The sequence below is a fragment of the Rana temporaria genome, chromosome 6 (genome assembly GCF_905171775.1).
Source record: "Rana temporaria chromosome 6, aRanTem1.1, whole genome shotgun sequence".
Classification (NCBI taxonomy): domain Eukaryota; kingdom Metazoa; phylum Chordata; class Amphibia; order Anura; family Ranidae; genus Rana; species Rana temporaria.
Genome location: NC_053494.1, coordinates 23958124 through 23978929, shown reverse-complemented (window position 1 = coordinate 23978929; position 20806 = coordinate 23958124). Strand labels below are relative to the sequence as shown.

Sequence of the window (20806 nt, the reverse complement as noted above, 5' to 3'; positions counted from 1 at the left end):
ACTAAGGGAGAGGTTGCACAAAAAGTTGCAAAACCAAACAAAGCTATGAGGTGTCTCCTGCTTTAATGTGCAGTGTGACATGAGAATCGTAAAATCCAATCCCTGTGTCAACTGTGTGCTTAGCCGTTTGAGCTTTGCTTTAATGTTTACTTCATAAAGCAAATATTAGTAAAATATATAAAACAGTTTTTAATGGTGCTGTCTACACAAAAGTACATACATTTTATAAAATGTATTATAGTTTTCAATATTGACAAAATTAGAAGAAAATTCTCTATTCTGAGACAAAACTGACTAATTCAACTGTCTGTCTCCATCTACATATAACCACACTGATTGGCTTCTGGTTTTTACGAAAGTGCTACAGCTGATAAGTCACACTAAAGTTTTTATTGTATTGCATTATATAGATAAAGTTAAGGTTATATATTTGATAAATTAAGCAATTTATTTAGCTTTAAGATGTAATGACTGTGTTAAAGAAAAACATTTTTTTTTTCCTAGAGCAGAAAAGTTGATTACCTAATCTAGCAGCCTCAGCATCCAAAAACTTTATCCTGTATTGGAACACTAGCTGCTTGAGGTCATCGGAGAGTTGATCATAGACTATATCATATCCTTTGTAGCTATAAAAAGAAAAAAAAATAACATTATGTGAAAACATTGACAAGGAAAGCATCAGTGTCTTACAGCTCATTAAAGATATCAAACAGACATCAGAACTAAAGAATGATATCCCGATTGCAATACAGGAATACATCAAAGTGGACAGTTTATTGTCGCTTCAATGATTAACTTGTAAAATGTTTACACTGTCCAAAATCTTTGTCAGTTGACTGTAAATATATATACATTTTAGGCTGGCAAACTGGTGGTAAACAATGGTGCTCGGTGTCTGAATAATAGACATTTTAACTCCATGAAGCGAACATGTGCCGAATGTGCCGAATGGGGTGAGTACAGTCAAGGGGGCCCCCCTTACATTCAGAGGGACAAACAGTGACTGTACAAAAACTCTGGGGTCAAAGTTATCAGTTAAGGAGGTGGTAAAATATCTCCTACTTAACTTTCACATTAGACTCTGCTTTTGATCAACACCAAAAAGCCACTCCTAACCTGATTATAATTTGAACAGGCTAAAAAGGCCCTTCTTAGAAGGCAACATTTGACTCCCTCCAACCCCCAAAAATAGGACAGTTGTCAAACACAAGGCCCGTGGCCCTTGCACCTCTTCTGCATCTGCAGGAGAGCTCCAGCCCTCCTCTGGTCCTCCTCCAGACCCCTACTTTCTGCTTCCAAGCAATGCATCCAGCTTCTTCCCAGCAGCAGCATAAGGAAAGAGGGTGCACTGTGATGTAAGGCAGAGTAGGGGACTCAACTTCTGATGGTGCAGTGGCTCTTGTCATCTAATGTAAGGGGAGGGGATGTGCTGGACATCTAAACAGATACAACTGGTCCTTTTGAGGACAATCATAATGCTGATGCGGCCCACAATGAAATTGAGTTTGACACCCCTGCTCCAAAGGCTGTCATATGTCAATGAACATCTTGTGACCTATTGGCAATAGTCAACATGTCATGCCTTTGTATTTTTTTTTTATACTTACATGTCTCGGAACTCAGCGCAGTCTGTTATAACAAGCTTCTTCAGGATAATCTCATTGGTCGCTACGAGCAAATAAGTAAGTTTTTCCTGGAAGATGGCGGTTAGTTGAGGCTTACAGAGGGGATCTTCATTGCTGTTTAGTTTGTCCACAAGATTACTCAGCAAGGAAAAAAGGACGTTGACATCGTAATTGCTGGCTGGCAAGCTGATCAGGAACCCAAAATTGAAGCGAAGGTCTTTGCTGTTCAGCAGATTAATCACCACACTCGAGGATTCTTGGCTGCTAAATGCATTGGTACTTGCAACATATTGGTGCAATTGTATCTCAGTGAAGCTGCTTATCGCAGAATTCTGCAAGGAAGACAAGAATTCTTATTAGATCTGATCGTTTAAAGATAAACACAAGGTCAAACTGCTAGACACAAAGTGTGGCAACTGTTTTTACCTGCCAAAACAAACTGATTTTTTTGTCTATCCAGAGATTAGCCTAGCCCCACCAGGTAGTGCAGCCAAGTTGGTGACCTGATTTTTGCCTACTGAAGTTGAACAATTCACCCTAGTCCCCTCTTTGCCCCAACCATTAATTGGACAGTGTAGAAGCAGTGGATTAGTGATACTCATTCTATTGATTGGCTCTTCTCTCGACTCGATTGATGTGTTCACTGTCAGTACATGTGCATGCATCATGCTAGAATTTGCTTCTAGGACTGCCCCTACTTCAATGGTCTGACAAGTGAATGCAAGAGGCAGGTACTTAATCTAGTTGCATTTAAAACGCATTGAATATTTTGAGCAAATATGGTTATCATTATTTCACTTTGCTGGTCCCTCTCACCATTGCCAAACTGCACACAGGTTTTCACTCCAGGTCATGTGCCGTGCAGCTCCCACCTTCCTTGGGAGAACAGCAATGCACCCAGAGACACTTAAAGATCTCTTTTTATAGGTTTGGAGGATCTTGTGATGACTAAACCCTAATCTGAAGTCAGTGCTGAGATAGTTGTGTTGAGTGGTGCGGCTATAGAGCCTGTTCAGTTATCTACTATAGTGCCTTCCCAGGAAATCCAGTGCATCATAGCACATCCATTTTCAAGTAAGCCCTCTTTTTTCCTACTTTTGTCAGTAAAATGTGTATTAGAGTTTCATACAGAGTACAGGTGAAAGCTCAGTAGAATATGTTGACCACACATACAAAGACCTGATATTATAAAAAAATAAATGTTATTATTTTTTCCTACTTTAATTAAGATCACCTATAAAAAGTTAGCGAAAAGTTAAGGTTTAAGTTAGAAGAAACCTTTCTGCCCCCTTTGGAGAAATCTGGTATTGCAATGTAAACATAAGATACAATGGTACCTAGTGTAAGTAATGATGGCTGAATGGCTAAAGACCAGTTAGATAGAGGATGTCTATTTAGGATTCTTTACATAAGGTAGGAAACTTACCCAGTTCTGATTACCAAAAGCCACTTGAAAGTCTTCAAAGTTCATGTTTGTCTTAAAGTACGCATAATAGACATCAATTGAGTTTGCTAAGGTGTCTTTCATGCAAGCTGCAGAGACAAATACAGTATATGATAAACTAGATAGTATTCATAAGATCTTACCTTCTTCAAAAAATAACAAATGTATATACAGTATAGAGAGATGTAACTAACCATATTGGTATTTGCTTATATTTATTGTTTCTGTGTATAGTTTGTAAATATACAGTATATGACATATACATAGCCGTTCTTTTGAATGGCAAGAACTCGTTGACGTCATCGACTACGACGAGCCGGTGCTCGTCACATTCGGTGCCGTCACCGCCATCTTGCTACACCCCACACTATGCCTTGTATGCTACCGTGCATGCGTCGAAGGCTTATCGAGCATGGCCGGGTTTACCTTTGGACAGGTAAGCATACAGACGACCGGTTTTCTCAGCAGGAAACACTCTACCGGGAATCCCGACGAGAAAATAGAGAGCCGAGTTCTCTATTTTCCCGTCTGGATTTCCTGAAGGGAAAATTTGCTAGGGAGCATACACACGGCCGGGATTCCCGGCCAAATGCTCTCCTGGAAGTTTTCCTGACCATGTCACAAGACAACTGTGGCTACAATCATATGTTAATGGGTGTTAAAAGAGGGAGAGACAAAATGATTAAACTGAGACATTGAGAACTCCCTCTAGTGGTTAATCTACATATTCTGGTTTTAATGCAACAACAAAAATATGGAGAAACTTAAAAAGCCTCGTACACACGCTCGGTTTTCTCGGCAAGAACCAGCAAGAAAACTGCTGACAGAGCTTTCTTGCCGAATAAACCGAGCGTGTGTACGAGGCTTTCAAGTTTCTCGTCTGGAAATCTGGCCAGAATCTCAACGAGAAAAATAGAGATCCTGCTCTCTATTTTCTCATCGAGATTCTTGTCGGCCTGTTTCCCGACGAGAAACCAGAGAGTGTGTATACTTACCTGTTGCCGTGGAAACCCGCATATGCTCGAAATGACTTTGACACATGCGCGGTAGTTTCCACGGCATAGGTAGGGTCAAGCAAGATGGCGGCGACGGCATCGAATGTGACGAGCGCATGCTCGTCGTACGAGATGACGTCACCGCCTTCTTGCCTTTCAAGAGAACCGTGGTTCTTTTGAAAGGTCTGTGTGTACACTCGGGCGGCAAGAGATTCTTGCCAAGAATCTCGTCGGGAAAAATTAAAAAAATTTCCTGACGAGATTCTTGCCCGTGTGTACGAGGCCAAAGGTGTAAAGATGCCTTCCCTGGGAAAGTGTCAGGTCTCAGTAAGGTACAAAACATGAAATATGTGCTTGCTGAAAATACACTCTATCATCCTCCCAAGGACAAATAATGCGTTCGCAGAATACTTTTTGGTTCATTTTGGTCTAACTGTAAAGGTTATACAAATATATGTAAAGAGAAATATTGAAAGAAAGTATATATAGCTTTTATTGTGTAACATGTTTAGTCATCGGGTGTGTCTGGCGGGGTTCACTTCGTGTGTGTAAGTTTGCATACTTACATTTTGCCTTGATGAATTTGGTTATCCACATTCCAATGTCATCTTTAGTTTCATTGCTAAATGAAGAATACTGCAAATCCAGTGCCTGGACACTGAAGAGAAGGAAAAAGGACACTGAAGTTTACTTTCTACATCTGTTTTACACCATGCCAGGCACAAAGAACAGCTGCCATAATGGTGATTAAATAGATCAGCCCATAGTGGCTGCCGAGTTAGGCTCACCATACATGTTACAATCTGACAATACAATCTGGCCATACAATGCCTGTACAATCTGCTTTAGATCTACCAAAACTATGTAATATGAGGGCCTACCTGAACTATCAAATCAATTTAAATCCAATATGGCAGGCTCTTGCATTACATACATGTCGGTAGATCTGAAGGAGATTGAAAAAGGTTCCTGTTCAGCCAATTCTTGCTACGGAGTGACAATTGCCTCCCAACGGGGCAACTACACCCTGTTAATGTAGACTACAAGAGGCCATGCCGACACATATTGAGCAGGCATGGCCTAATGTTGTCACTGTCAGGAAGAAAGTCCACAGGGACAATTTACATGTGATGCTGCACATAAGAAGGCTGAAAGAGGCTGGATAAGATTAGCAGCACTGAGATGGAAAAAAGTAAAAAGGGTAGGTTTTAGAAAAGACAAAAAAAAAACATGTGGCAATAATTTAAGGTATTCAGTGCTCAAGAAAAGTTATTGTCACCCAATTAAGGTTTAGATTTACTCCTACTTGAAGAGCCCATGTAATGAGAACATATTGGACTTACATGGCCTCCAGTCCATCACATGTCACTGTTGTGGTGGTTACACAGTCCAGGATCTCATTGTTGATGGCGGGTATGAAGGCATACAGCCTATCGCGAAACCAAATAGATAGCAAACCGGGGTTTAGATTTTCTGGATCTTGTCTCAGTTTCTCCCACACTGCAGTCAACACATACTTTCTGCTGGCAGATGTAATGGATGAAGAAGGAATCTAAAAAGATAAAAGCTTATTAAATTAATGCTGCAAAAGGGATAATGGAGGGGAGGATATATATCTACGGTGTATATATATATATATATATATATATATATATATATATATATATATATATATATATATATATATATTTTTTTTTTTTTTTTTTTTTTTTTTTCAAGAGAGGGGAAGGGAACAACAAATAATTGAGCAGGAACATATACTTTTTTTTTTTGTATGGGGTTTTGTGAGTGTTACACTATAATATTGCATATAATTCATAAAACAGTTTTTTTTTTTGTTTTGTTTTTTGCACTTAACACGTGGTTAGTAAGAATTTAATATAATGATATGGTATAGGGGTATTGGTTATATATGCTGGATGAAGTATTTCACTTTACACCTCATTACTTTGCCCCAACCGAATGGAAGCGGAAAACTTTTTTTTTATTTTTTTTGATGGTTGCACGATTATATTACTTATATTACTGATCATGATTGTCCTCTTCTTTTTGTGATGGTTGCACGATTATATCACTTATATTACTGATCATGATTTTCCTCTTCTTTTTGTGATGGTTGCACGATTATATCACTTATATTACCGATCATGTTTTTCCTTTTTTTTTTTTTTTATTGATGGTTGCACAATTATATCACTTATATTACTGATCATGTTTTTCCTTTTTTTTTTTAAATATGATGATAATTCTTAACTCAATCCTTTTTTTATTTTTTTGCCTCCAGCACATAATACCTAGTAAATAAGGATTAATATAATGATTTAGTAGGGTTGTTCCAGATCAGATGGTTGGGTCTTGGGTGAATTAATATAATATGTAATGGTGTATTGTGGATAATAATAAGCACTATGAAGGATCCCCACTCCACTTCTTTTTTATTTATTTTTTTATATTTATTTTTTTATATCAAAATGTAAAAGATATGTAATGTGATTATTGTTTGGATTGATGTTAAATGATAAATGTTTCTAAAATAAAAAAAATTATATTATAAAAAAAAATTGATGCTGCATATCCTTCCAGGTCTAATGCGGCATACACACGACCGCTTTTCATGACGAGAAAAATACCATTTTTTAATTTGGTCATTTAAAACGGTTGTGTGTATGCTCCAGAGCATTTTTCTCGACGAGAAAAATGGGCATTAAAAAATTAGAACCTGCTCTATTTTTTCTCGTCGTTTTTCACGTCGTCATTTTTCTCGTCGTGAAAAACGGTCGTGTGTAGGCTTTAATGACGGGAAAAAAACGCGCATTGCTCAGAAGCAAGTTATGAGAAGGGAAATTTGCATAATCAGCCCAAAGGGTGGCGCCATTCAAATGGACCTTCCCCTTTATAGTGCCGTAATATGTGTTGGACGTCACCGCGCTTTGCTCAAGCATTTTTTTCGAGATTGTGTGTATGCAAGGCAGGCTTGACAAGAATCACGTCGAGAAAAACTTTGTTTTTCCAAATGTTTTAAAAAGGATTTTTCACTGACATGCTTCCACCATACCTGGAAGTACTGGATTTCTCTTTGCTTCCCCAATCAGATAAAAAGAAAACAATCGGAAGGTGAACATGTACTACCAATGGGCCTGCTTTTTAAAGGGAACCTTTAAATTCAGAAGACAAGAAAGTAACTTACCATACGATTGATCTTGTTCAACACAAACCCAATTGTGTCCAAACTGAGTTGGTTGAAGAAAAGTGAGAATGCTCCCTGTGTGAGGATCGCATCAGGGTTTGTAATGAAGCAATTGAGGATGTTATAGATTGTGTTTTCTGCAACATTGCTCAACTGTGGATAGACAAAAAATAAAATAAAACAATTTTAGAGTGGTCCTTTCCCATGATCCATCACATTGGTCCACATTGAATATGACCCTGGCATTACACTTAAAGAGAATTCACATTTTAGAATTAGACCTAAAACTGTATAAGATAAAGGTGAGGAAGACAAATACTGCACTTGGTCCATACCAGGGCTTTTTTTTAAAAGAAAATAGGTACAGGAACTCAACCACAACCCCCCAATACCCCCTCTCACCCCCCCTCCCCTCGCCCCCCACACACACACTCTCCAAACCGCATCAAATTGTGGGTGTGGTCAAATTTAACTAATTAGACCTAAAACTGTATAAGATAAAGGTGAGGAAGATAGATACTGCACTTGGTCCCTACAAGGGATTTTTGTTTTACAGAAAATAGGTACAGGAACTCAACCACAACACGTCAATACCCCCTCTCACCCCTCCTCCCCACCCCCCCCCCACACACACCCTCCAAACGGCATCAAATTGTGGGTGTGGTCAAATTTCACTAACAGTGGGAGGGTCTTAAAGGTGCATGTTGCAGGGAGATCATCGAGTGGGTGTGTCAGCATCTGCACTGTACCCCGGGCACCTGCATCTCCCTTGTCCCCGTCTTGCACTCAGTGGGAGCCTTTGTGAGAGAAACTTTCACTTGTAAACACAGAAGCCAGACTTCTGTGTTTATAAGCCATAGAGGTGAACAGAAAGCAGAGGGCCTGAGCCAGAGGTGGTGGAACTGAGTTCCCCCAAGTTCCAGTTGAAAAAAAGCCCTGGTCCCTACCATAATGAAAGATTTAGTAGTTTTGGGGTTTATTTAAAGCTGGCCACAGATATTTTAAAGTAATTACACAATCAGCTGCAACGTAGCAATTGGCAGAGGCATAAAGGTGTAGATATCAACCGCTTACTTTATTTATCATCATAAGCGAAGGTGGGGGTTGAACAAAAGTTAACGGGGGGGGGGGGGGGTAAGTGGACAGGCAATTAAGTGAACCCCTTCTTGAACACACCAAGTTTTTGCTGACGCAGTTGCTGAGCAATGACCAAGGTAATGTTTTCGTTCATGAGATATAATAAAACACAAAACACAATGAAACTTACGTTTGCACAAGCATAGTGTTGAAAAGAAGTGCTGCACACATCAAAACGTTCACTTGCTAGATAATTAACTAGATCATCACTAGTTAAAAACAAAAACAGCAATTATTACACAAACAAATTGTTTAAATGGGAACAGAGTAACTGAAAGTAATATAAAGAGGATATAGTGTGAAAAAAATTTAGAGGATGTCAAAAACAATACATAGAAACAGTTTAATGTTACGGTGCTACAAATATTCACTGCTTCCTCTGTGTAAAGGGTTACTCTATTTAAATGTATATATGAAATAGATGGGAGGTGAGATTAGGTTAAAATGTATTGTTAAGCTACACAGTTTATATATGATACATCACATAACACATCACGTAGTTCTTTCCATGCTTCTGTGCATTAGGATACTCACAGTCCAACATAGTGGGAGCAGATTTCCTGACCTGTGATAGAGAAACATGCATGAATTAAGCACTGACTTGTCCAATTATTACCTATACAGTAAAACCTTGGTTTGAGAGTAACTTGGTTTGAGAGCGTTTTGCAAGACAAGCACATTTAATATCATTTTGCCATGATATACAAGCAATGTCTTGATATAACAGTAGCGTCATGTCACAACTGAGTATAAAAGAGAAGAGAGGAGCCTCTAAGTGTAGCAATATGGTTACATTTAATGAAGGTACAACATTTAGCAACTTATTGCTACACTAAGAGGCGCCTCTCTTCTCTTTTATACCCTGTAAAAAATGCTTTAATATACAAGTTCTTTGGATTACAAGCATGTTTCTGGAACGAATTATGCTAGCAAACCAAGGTTTTACTGTATATTAGAAAAAATAATAATAATACCTAAATAGCAATATGTGTACTTACCAGATTGAATGTACGAGGGGCACTGCAAAGTATTAGATATAACAGTTAATTGTTTTGCTTTTGACAAACTTTTTTATGTTTCATCTCATAAAACAATAAATAAACATTTATAAAAAAAACAAGTTAAAATCCGTATTTTTTGCTAGAAAATACATTGGTGGGGTAATCAAAATACCCTTTTCTCCACCCCAACTGAAAAATCTAATTTGTATGTATGGCTGTCAATCCTGCTGCCAAACAATATGGGATACAATAAAAACCAGGAAATTCTTTGTCTTCCAGATATTACTGCTCCAATATCTGGAAGACAAAGAATTTCCTGTTTTTTATTGTATCCCATCCCACTAGCAATTTGGTCATATGAATTTACTTTTTTATGGCAGGTAATTATCTCTGGCTTGTGTTTCCATCTACTGAGGACATATAACAGAAAGTCAATGACAGAGGATTGTCATTTAACTACAGATCCATTGTCACCTTCCTTTTCTTTATCTTCCTCTGGATAAGGCTCCATTCACACTTATAGACTCCAAAGTTGCGCTGACTTTGGAGTGCAACTTTGGCGCAACTTTGGATGGGGGCAACTTGGATACGACTTTGGCATTGGCCAGTGATATTGGACTACTGTTGCACACAAGTTGCATTGTATAACATTCAGGTAGGACTTTCATGCCACTTTTGAGGGTTAACATTGAAGTCTATGGCCCTCAAAGTCAGACCAAAATAGTGCATGAACTACTTTGAAGTAGCTGCAACTTTAACCCTTTCATGATTAAGCCTATTTCTGACATTTGGTGTTTACAAGTTAAAATCCGTATTTTTTGCTAGAAAATGACTTAGAACCCCCAAACATTATATATATTTTTTAGCAGAGAATCTAGAGAATAAAACGGCAATTGGTGCAATATTTTATGTCATGAGGTCGCTTCCGTGTTTACATTGTGGAGACTGAATCAAAGCCGTTTACGGCTTTGTTTCAGTCTGCGCCTGGACACTGGAGGCGCCGGATCGCGGATCGGGTCTCCCGGTGGGACGGGAGGCCCGGCTCTAAACAACGGTACCGGGATAATGCCTGCAGCTGTGGGCATCATCCCGGTATAACCCCCTGAAAGCCGAGGACGCATATATATGTACGCTCGGCGGGAAAGAGTTAAGTAATGCATATATGAATGGGTATCATTAGAAAATATGGTGAACGACTTTTAATGAAACCTTGATGTCCAAAGTTGCATGACCAGTGTGAAGGAAGCCTAATACTTAGAACTGATGACAATAGAAGCAGTGCACCAAAGAAAGAAGGCCATCTAATTTCACTATCAAAGTGTTGGGATAACAGTGCAATAGTGTAATACAACAAACATAAACAGTCCAGAAGGCAGGGAACAAAGAACAGGCTGGAGTCATCAGAAGTCAAATTGCAGAGTCAGGTAAACCAATAGTCAACAGTCAACAAGACACAAATCAAAAACTACAAGACATAACCAGAGATAACGGAGCATCACTTGACAAAAGACACATAAGTTGGGGGCATTTGATCAAGCTGCCCATGCCATTATTATTAGTGGTCACTTGCTACTGAATGCTGAATAATAAGATAAAATGACATAAACCATTGCCTATTTGGTGACAAGACATGACAAAAAATGACTGGGACATGAAAAACACTTCATATTTAAAACATGTTCCAAAGGAATGGTCTTATCATAAGAAACTGAGATATATATAAAAAAAAAAAAGGGGGGGGTCCTCACAATTAGAGAATCCGTCACTACAACTCCCGCTACCGTTGTTGATTCAAAGGTCCAGGAGCCTAATTCTACTGGGGATTCTGAAGCTATCTGTTTAGGAAAAACATAATTTGAAGGTTACTGTCTAGTTTTTACTGTTTTAACACAAAAGCAACTGATGTTTTTAAAGTATAGCATTGCAAAGCCCCTATAGGGTTACAGTGAGTATAAGGACATAGGAATAGTAAAACCAAGGAAGGACATGCCCTAATAAAAACAATACAATATTTAAAATAAAGAACAGTTTTAATCAACATAAATGTATTAGTATTTCACAGACTCCCCTCATCACAGAACCCCTCCCCATCACAGATCCCCCCATCACAGAACCCCCTTCTTATCACAGACCCCCTCATCACAGACCCCCCCCCCCCTCACCGATTCCTCTCCATTACAGATCCCCCCATCAAAGATTCCCCCCATATTAGGTCCCCCCATCACAAAGCCCCGCAACACAAACTTCTCTCCATTACAAAGCCCCCAATAACAGACCCCCCATCACACAGACCCCCAACACAAAGGGAGGGGAGAGGATAGGACAGATAAGGAGCAGTCAGGTGGAGGGTAAGACAGAGTGGGAGCAGCCAGGTGGAGGGGAGGATAGGGTGGATGCAGCCAGGTGGAGGGGAGGATAGGGTGGGAGCAGCCAGGTGGAAGGGAGGACAGGGTGGGAGCAGCCAGGTGGAGGGTAGAATAGAGTTGGAGCAGCCAGGTGGAGGGTAGAATAGAGTTGGAGCAGCCAGGTGAAGGGTAGAACAGAGTTGGAGCAGCCAGGTGGAGGGTAGAATAGAGTTGAAGCAGCCATGTGGAGGGTAGAATAGAGTTGGAGCAGCCAGGTGGAGGGTAAAATAGAGTTGGAGCAGCCAGGTGGAGGGTATAACAGAGTGGGAGCAGCCAGGTGGAAGGAAGGACAGGGTTGATGCAGCCAGGTGGAGGGGAGGACAGAGTGGGAGCAGCCAGGTGGAAGGAATCCCTCACCAGCTTCGGTGCAGATCTGCTGCACCTCCCAGCTCCAATCCTGCTGTTATATGGGCACCTTGTGTAAAAGATGTTGTAACAGGAGGACTCTAATAAGGTACTTCATTGGTTGCTAGGCAGTCCAATAGCACAGTGCGGCGCCGGGAGAGAGAGGCGGGCTGTGTCGGGTTGCAGGACCTGCTCTGTACAGTGCAGGTGGCGTGAAGTATGCAGCGAAAGCCCTGCAACCCGATAAAGTTTAAAGAGACTGATCCCTGCAGTGAGTGTGAGTGTGAGGACTCAAGCTGCGGGCTGGTAAAGACGTCCCAACGGGCCGGATGTGGCCCGTGGGCTGTAGTTTGGAGACCCCTGTACTAGAGTATACTGATACTTTAAAATTTGAAAATGCACCAAGTAAAATCTACAAAGTGGAAAACCACACTCCAAAAGTTTTCTCAAGAAATTAAAGTTATACTTGATAGAAGTTTTTAAGTTTGGTAAATACCATTGTTTTTTATTTTTATTTTTATTGAACAAAGCTGAAAATTTGAAGACTGTGCACTATTTCAGTGTAAGGTGTGGTAAATTCCTTTAAATTTGCGTGTGTTCTTTTTTCCTCAAGGGTAGAATGTACTTCATGTTTTAAATTAATTATGGTTACCAAAGACAAAGCAATTTCCAGTATGTGCCCTGAGGCAAAAAAAAATTTACGACAAAAGAAAAATACGTTTTTGATTGACATAGTGACAAAACTAAGACTGTCATCTAGGATTTAATCCAAAATGTGGAATTACCCACTTTTTTTCAGAAGTTCTATGTAGAACTGAACTGGGAGGAAATCAAGTGACCAAAAAAATAGGGGGTGTGCTATTCAGTTAATAAAAAAGAGGTCATAAAAATAGTTTTATTACATTTGTCTCTTTGCCTGGGATGTTAAGACACAGATATGAAGTTATTTAATGATTCAAATAAGGGTGTAACCCAATGATGATATTTTTGGGTACAGGACCTCTGACAAATCACAAAGAACGTTATGTGCCAAAACACCTAACTAATCTAAAAGAGCTCTTGGGGGTTCCTTGCTAACTTAAACATTGACTGACATTTTTTAGAAATGCATGTATACTTTGCAATTACTAAATCCGACAATTAGCCAAAATGAGGACATGATGGCAATTCTGTCTAAGCTGGACCTGGGGTTCTGCTGTTTTTACTTTTACTGTTACATTTGTGTGCATTCCTTTGTGCAGAAGCATAAGGAGTTGGATAAAAGCAACATGTAGTCTAACCCATTGTTTCTCAACCTCACTCCTCAAGTACCCCCAACAGGCCATGTTTTAGGAACTTCCCTTAGATGAAATAGCTCTTATCAATACCAAATCATTGATATTGATTTAAAGCAACTGTGCAAAGTAGAGGAAAACATGAAAACATGGCCCATTGGGGGTACTTGAGGACTGAGGTTGAGAACCACTAGTCTAATCATACAGCCTGGGACTTTTTTTTACCTCTCATTATGACCTATTTAGGCACCAACTAGTAAGTGAAGGTCCAGTTTATCTTCTATCATATAAAGTGCTGGAAATGTAACTAGGAAGTTCAATATTATGAGGTTGGCGCTTAATATTTTGTTAATGGAAATCATACTGCGGACCCTGAAGAGCTAAGACTAGATAAGTTCTCGGAGGCCTCGTACACACGACCGCTTTCCTCGACAGAATCCATCAAGAAACTTGGTGGGAGAGCTTTTTTGCGGAGGAAACCGGTCGTGTGTATGTTTTTTATCGAGGAAACTGTTGAGGAACTCGACGAGAAAAAAAGAGAGCAAGTTCTCTTTTTCCTCGACGGGAGTCTCAATTTCCTCGTCGTGTTCCTCGTCGGGCTGGTTTACGACGAGAAAAACGTTCGTGTGTATGCTTAGAAACCCGCTCATGCTCAGAATAAAGTATGAGATGGGAGCGTGCCTTCGGTAAAAGTAGGGTTTATAATGAAGATACAAATATATGTGAAAGATCTACAGCGCTACTACAGTGAAAGTAATTATATTACTTAATCAATGAATAAATGATAAAGCAGCAATTAAAACGGTGAACTAAACCGACCCATGATTAAGTCACGTGTCTAGTGACGATACGCGTGGGGGAGGAGCTTGAGTGACGGGACGCACGGAGGTGCCGGATGAGGAGCCGGACAAGCTGAGCAGTTTACATGCACACACGCTGAAGCCTATTTAATATCGGGGATTCGTGAGTAATGTTCTGAGTGATGTGAAACATTGGTGTTTCATTTACAGTATCACACTATTGGTCTCTCTTTTTTTTCCCTTCTCTTTGCATATATCAACATGTGAATACCTGGTGAAAAGCATTTTGACCTGACAGGTCTGATCACTACACCATCAAGCTGATTATATCTCGCACACAATCTGTGTGTGTGGTCTGGCAAAGTGCCTCTGAGTTGCTCTCAGGATCATAGCAACTAGGGACGATACACATGGAATTTGGAACTCTATTTTTTGTATCATTTTCTTTTTTTCTCCAGTAACTTTGATGTGTTTGATACCTTATTTAATTAGTTGATTTAGCGCATTATCCTTTTTTCACTTATAATGAAGATAGCACATTCGTCACGCTGTAACAGACTGAAAAGCGCAAATCGTCTCTCACCAAACTTTTGCTTAACACGCAGTAACATGAGATTAGCAAAAGCAGCCCCAAGGGTGGCACCAGTGGAATCAAACTTCCCCTTTATAGTGCCGTTGTACGTGATGTACGTCACCGCGTTTGAGAACAACAAGATTTTGTCTTGACAGTGTGTACGCAAAGAAAGCTTGTCAAGATTCTCGACAAGCCTAACAAGGTACTCGTCGAGGAAAACGATGTTTAATTTACAACGAGTTCCTCGGTCATGTGTACGAGGCCGAAGACTGGTGAAAAAAGGCCCCTTAACATTCAATAATCAAAAACCTTCAAGCACTATGTTATTTTTATGGTATAACTTTTACCCAGGCACCACATTTCAAAGTGAGCAACCCAAACAGACACATATCTGGTCATTTCATATACAGAACAAGAATTCTCCAATCCCAGTCAGCATATAGAAAACAATAAATACACATTTTAAATACTTACAACAGTAGCCGCTTCCCGTCCATTTATACAGTGATCTAAACATGACACAAATGATAATTACTATTCATTTTGAACGAGAGATTTAGAAATGTAAACATTTCTCATCATGTATACTCTGTTAAAATGTTAAAAAAGCATGTGATCTGACAAGTGAGTACTTGCTATGGGTGATTACAGATTGTTATAAACAACCTTTAACGTATTGTAAAACACAAGGGGGCACTCTTTGTGCCATATGGAAAAGAGGCTAAACCTCCATATTTGGAATGTTTTCTTTACAGTAACAGATGTGAAAATGTGGAAGAGACTTCCAATAGAGCTACTCCTAGCCAACTCTGGTGGATGTTTTTTTTTTTTTTTTTAATCTGTATGCGTTTCTAAATGCACAAAAGGCTATTAATATTTATAAGAAATAACACTATTGATTGTTAACCTGGGGAGTATCTAAGGTCAGGAAAGAAGTTGGGCCCCTTGCACATATGTGGACTGTTTGTCCATTTTTCATCTATCCATTGATGGATGAAAAACGGACATCAATGCACCTCTATGGAAAAACGGTTGTAAATGGGTGACCTAAGGGCTCTTTCACATGGGCGGCCCGTTCAGGTCCACCTGCCATTTTTTAGGACCTGAACGGGCGCTCCGTGCTCCTCTATGGAGCCGCGGATGTCAGCGGTGACATGCCCGCTGACATCCGACCCGCTCCGATCCGCCAAAGTGTGACGGAGGAAAAACCTACTTTTCCATCCGTCTGGCGGATCGGATCGGGTGAACACGGACAGACGGTCCATGTTCATCTGATCCCCCCATAGGGGAGAGCGGAGAAAAGACAGGGCGGTCCCTGCACAGTGTGCGAGGACCGCCCTGTCCTCCGCTGGCTCAGCGGGGATCAACGGAGCGATCCCCGCTGAGTAAGCGGAGGTTCACGGGGCGAATCATTACTGATCCGCCCCATGTGAAAGGGGCCTAACACACAGCTCCTTTCTCTATCTGCAACGTAGAGAGCGTTTTGACTCTCCTGTAGTTCAAGGGAGGGGGCGAGCATGACACCCCACACCAGGGAGAAAGCCTCGCATTACTGTGTTGAGTTACAGACAGAAGAACAGGAAGTGAGGATTTCTCAGAAGAAATAAGGACATTTAAAAGCAAAATGGAAGGATGAGGTAAGTGAAGGAGGACTGCACTAAGGTAAAGGAAGCTATTTAGGGGGAAAAAATTGTACCTTTAAGGACTCTAGCTGAAGAATGTAAAAAACTGATGTAAAAATGTATGACAAACGGCTGAAAAACTGATATAAACTTCATCCGTTATTCTCTTTGAAAAAACTTTACTGAACTGATAAAATGAACGGTCACATGTGTGAAAGGGGCCTTAGTCTTTTAGCTGAATTTGATTTTTCAAACTGACTTTATTTACAGAACAAATGTCACAAAAGTGCCAAACGTTTCAAATAATATTTTAAATGAGCACACAGGCTTGGGATTTGGGAATAAGGTATATGTAGTCCCAGCAAATCCAAGTCACTAGTATATCGTTAAACATGGTATTTTATGATATCCCTTCAGTCCTGTGCCAAGCCAACATCTAGATAACTAATTCCTCCATAGTTCTCTATAGTCCTTACTTTAATAATTAGGCCAGGTTAGTTTCCAACAAACAAAAGTCTAACAAAGTACAATAAAATAGTACAATAATACAATTAAAAAAAAACTTACTTGAAAGTAGTATTCCTGATATTAAAAAAAGGACAGCTGAGGCCGATATCCTGCCCATCCTACCAGACACTTGTCTGTGTCTGTGCTCCTCTTTTTACTGTAGAGTAAACATATTTGTAGTTATTGATATAAACTGGTTGAATAACTGTCACAGGGGTATGCATGTTACCTAATCTCAATTTAGAACGATTATATCAACGTAGTGTAAGTGTAGGACTGGCGGAAATAACTCCTGAACATTCTATCTAGGATTAAAATAAGGAACGGGTCCAACATGACCGAGCCCATATACTTCTAAAGATGTCTGTAACTTTGTCATACTGTGGAAAACCATTCTACAGAAATGTGTAAAGCATTTAAAAGAAAACTGTAATTTTATTTCATTTTTTAAAAGGGTTGTAAAGGTCTGTTTTTATTTTCTAAATAGGCTAATAAGCTAGTGCATTGTTGGTGCACTTACCCTTTCCTTAGATTTCCCTTCTAAATGTTTTTTTTTCTTTGTCTGAATTTCTCACTTCCTGTTTCTCCTCAGTAAGCTTGCCCCCATCATCCATGGGGGTTAGTCAGCCAGAACAGCTTACTGAGGAGGAACAGGAAGTGAGAAATTCAGACAAAGAAAACCAAGAAAAGAAAACATTTAGAAGGCAAATGGAAGAAAAAGGTAAGTGAACCAACAATGCACTAGCTTAAAGGAACCTATTTAGAAAATATTTTTTATATTGTGTTTTAAAGGATTAAAATCCCTGCCTGTTTATTTTTTACTCTGTGTCTCCAATTTGGGAAATTTCCCTATATTTCCTGTACTAGAGACACAGCAGGAAGTTAGGGGAAATAACCCAAGGTGAAAGGTAAATTCCTCTCTTAGGCCGCGTAAACACGGTCGGTCCAAACCGATGAAAACGGACTGAAGGACCTTTTCATCTGTCCAAACCGATCGTGTGTGGGCCCCATCGGTCAGTTGTCCTTCGGTCAAAAATTTTAGAACTTGCTTTAAAAATGAACCGATGGACGCCTAACCGATAGGTCAAAACCGATGGATAGTATGCAAAGCATCGGTTAAAAACCCACGCATGCTCAGAATCAAGTCGACGCATGCTTGGAAGCATTGAACTTCATTTTTCTCTGCACGTCGTTGTGTTTTACGTCACCGCGTTGGACTTGATCGTTTTTTTAACTGATGGTGTGTAGGCACATCAGACCATCAGTCAGCTTCATCGGTTAACCGATGACAACGGTCCTTCGGACCGTTCTCATCGGATGGACTGATCGTGTGTACGCGGCCCTAGACAGTTGTCCCCAGAACAAGTGGCACCATTAGAGGATTTCCCCTTATCCCTTGTTCTGGGGACAACTTTTGGGTTTCCTTCACTTTATTACTAGATGACAATGGTCATCAGTAAAAAATAAAGGGTGTCTCTCCCCATAATATGGAAAACAGACAGCAACGCAAAATTTTTGGTGATCTCATCCTTCCCCACACCATCCAAAACTAACATTATTGCACATTTTAAAGGCAAAAAAAAAACCTTATTTTAGAAAGACACATTTAACAAAGAACAAAGGGGGTGCAAAGCACTGACTTTTTACTTCATGACTGTTTCTAAGCAAAAATCTATACGGGTTCAAATGAGCAAGTATAGCCATTGGGGCCTGTCCTTTCTTCAACTTATTCAGCTGTGTTTTTGTTATGAATATACATAAATCGCAGAAGGTTATATTGTAAGGGCTATTCACAGCATATAACTAAATCATTACATTGTTTAAATGCATCTATATTTAAACAAATTCATAGCAACCTTTTGCAGGCAAGATTACTGAGACCCGGTTCACACTGGGGCGACTCGTCAGGCGACACAGCCGCCTGACAAGTCGCGTCCCATTCTAGTGAATAGAACCGTTCTAGCAGGAGCGATGCAAGTCGCTCCGACTTAGAAAAAGGTTCTTGTACTACTTCGGGGGCAACTCGGGGCGACCTGCATTGACTTCTATACAGAAGTAATTTTGCAAGTCGCCTTAGATGTTGTCTTCATGTCGCCTGGCCGAGTCGCCCCCGAAGTCGTGCCGCCCCTGTGTGAACCGGCTCTGAGTATACAAACCAAACTGCACAATGATAGTATTTGGGCACCATCTAACTTTTTACATTTTAACATTTTAGAAGGCAGTAATGTATCATTTTATTTACGTGCTACGTGTATGCTCTACAGGTTTTCACTTACACAACAACTAAAAACCTTTGGGAGCGGCTATTTATATTTTCTTTAATTGTTTCTTCACTCTAAATCAAAAACGCAACCCTTCTTAGAAATGTTACTGGGGTGAAATTATTTATATTTCTGCCATCAACCCAAATGGAGTATAAAAGCTGTATCGATGTTAATTAATGTAAAACAGATCATTATAGTTAACAACAATGAATCCACATACTGTTATAAATATGGAAAAGGCTCTATGAATAACGGTAGTAGAACAAGTTTCAAACCAGATCAGCAGCATAACTGATTTAAAATTCTGTAATTGCACAACATAGCCTTGGAATAGTAGCAGCAGCACACACAATTTAAAAATAAAATTATATAGATAAGAGAATGTAAACCGAATTTTATCTTAATTAGCTGTTTATTTTTTTCTGTCGACATTTTTTCTTGCTTAGCTCAAGATCGGTTTTTAAGGGGGATTGTAAAACACTTTGTTTTTAGTTGCAAGGGGATATTAAAGGAGATATTTAGACAGAACTGATTGTTTAAGCTGGCCTTAGAGATCGACAATGGCTGAATGTGCACAAAAGATCCAATTGTCTTTGGTGACCTTTTGGACCAGCTTCCACCTTGGGGAATTCATGCTTGGAGAATAGTTGACAGTTCCAGTTCTTTACTTATCTCAGGTGAAACAATAGAAATTCATTTTCAAACCTGTTTGTTGTGGTTACCCCGGAGAATGCTTTTCCGAAGCTGTTTGGTGCTGCCACAAATACATTAGATCGACCTGACTTGCCATCTAATGTTTGTGGGTATCTATAGTCATACAGATGTCCAGTGCCAAAATACAAGTTATCAGTAGTAAAAATATGACAATGCTTAAAATTTTAAAATAAAATATTAACGCAATTATGAAGGGAACAGGTATTATATGTGGTGCATTAAGGGGGTCTCCCATTTAAAAAAAATATGCAAACCACAAAGCAATGGTGTCATTTTTGGCACCTGGCTCCTTGCAAAAATACATAAACTAAAAATGTATTAAGTACATATAATGCCATAAGCAATTAAGATTTTTTTTTTTAAATGTCATTTAATTAAGAATTAATAAAGTAAAAAAAATATACTTCAAATCAAATATTTGTTTTAGTTCCCTAAAATTGCAAAAATAAAAATGCATTTGTAACAAAAGGTCTTTTTTTTTAAATTGTGATGGTCCAGCATTTATCTGGATCATCCATTCCATTGCCATTAATGCTTATTGATTGGGTAGGTAGAGGTAATGCAGCTATTGAGAATTGAAGAAACACTTACTCTGGATTTCAGTCCTGTGCACCTGTCCTTAGAAGAAATCAGATAGACTGGTGCTTTGTCACCTACATAGGGAGTACTTATAGCCTGACTTATGGTTACAGCTTCTAGCTATTTGGACAGCAGTCAAATAGCCCAGCCCAGATAAAGGCTGGTTCGTGTGTCACTGCATTCCTAGCTTGTGCTGTACATCAGGGGACATTCTCTGGCCTTAGGTACTTTTCTTTGTCCCTGCCCTGTACCTGAGGGTCTAAAAGATAGGACCCTTGTGAGTAGGTCATAGCACTCCAGAAAGAAGGGGTTCCTTTTCTTCAGAAATAACTG

The 20806-nt window shown here is 39.6% G+C and overlaps 1 protein-coding gene across 2 annotated transcripts in view; it reads right to left on the bottom strand.

Moving 5' to 3' along the window:
- LOC120943254 overlaps window positions 1-20573 on the bottom strand; it is a 55090-nt gene extending 34517 nt beyond the window's left edge. Inside the window, exons 1-13 of one of the 2 annotated variants that reach the window (XM_040356457.1) lie at window positions 20486-20573; window positions 16977-17073; window positions 15262-15296; window positions 11138-11224; window positions 9387-9408; window positions 8923-8953; window positions 8519-8597; window positions 7252-7404; window positions 5408-5616; window positions 4631-4722; window positions 3052-3158; window positions 1608-1957; window positions 523-626 (exon numbers count right to left, since the gene is read on the bottom strand). In XM_040356457.1, the coding sequence (XP_040212391.1) occupies window positions 523-626; window positions 1608-1957; window positions 3052-3158; window positions 4631-4722; window positions 5408-5616; window positions 7252-7404; window positions 8519-8597; window positions 8923-8953; window positions 9387-9408; window positions 11138-11224; window positions 15262-15296; window positions 16977-17034 (1327 nt within the window). In that variant the 5' untranslated portion in view covers window positions 17035-17073; window positions 20486-20573. The remainder of the gene's footprint in view (window positions 1-522; window positions 627-1607; window positions 1958-3051; window positions 3159-4630; window positions 4723-5407; window positions 5617-7251; window positions 7405-8518; window positions 8598-8922; window positions 8954-9386; window positions 9409-11137; window positions 11225-15261; window positions 15297-16976; window positions 17074-20485) is intronic. The other variant, XM_040356458.1, reaches the window with a different exon arrangement.
- Window positions 20574-20806: the final 233 nt, after the last annotated feature.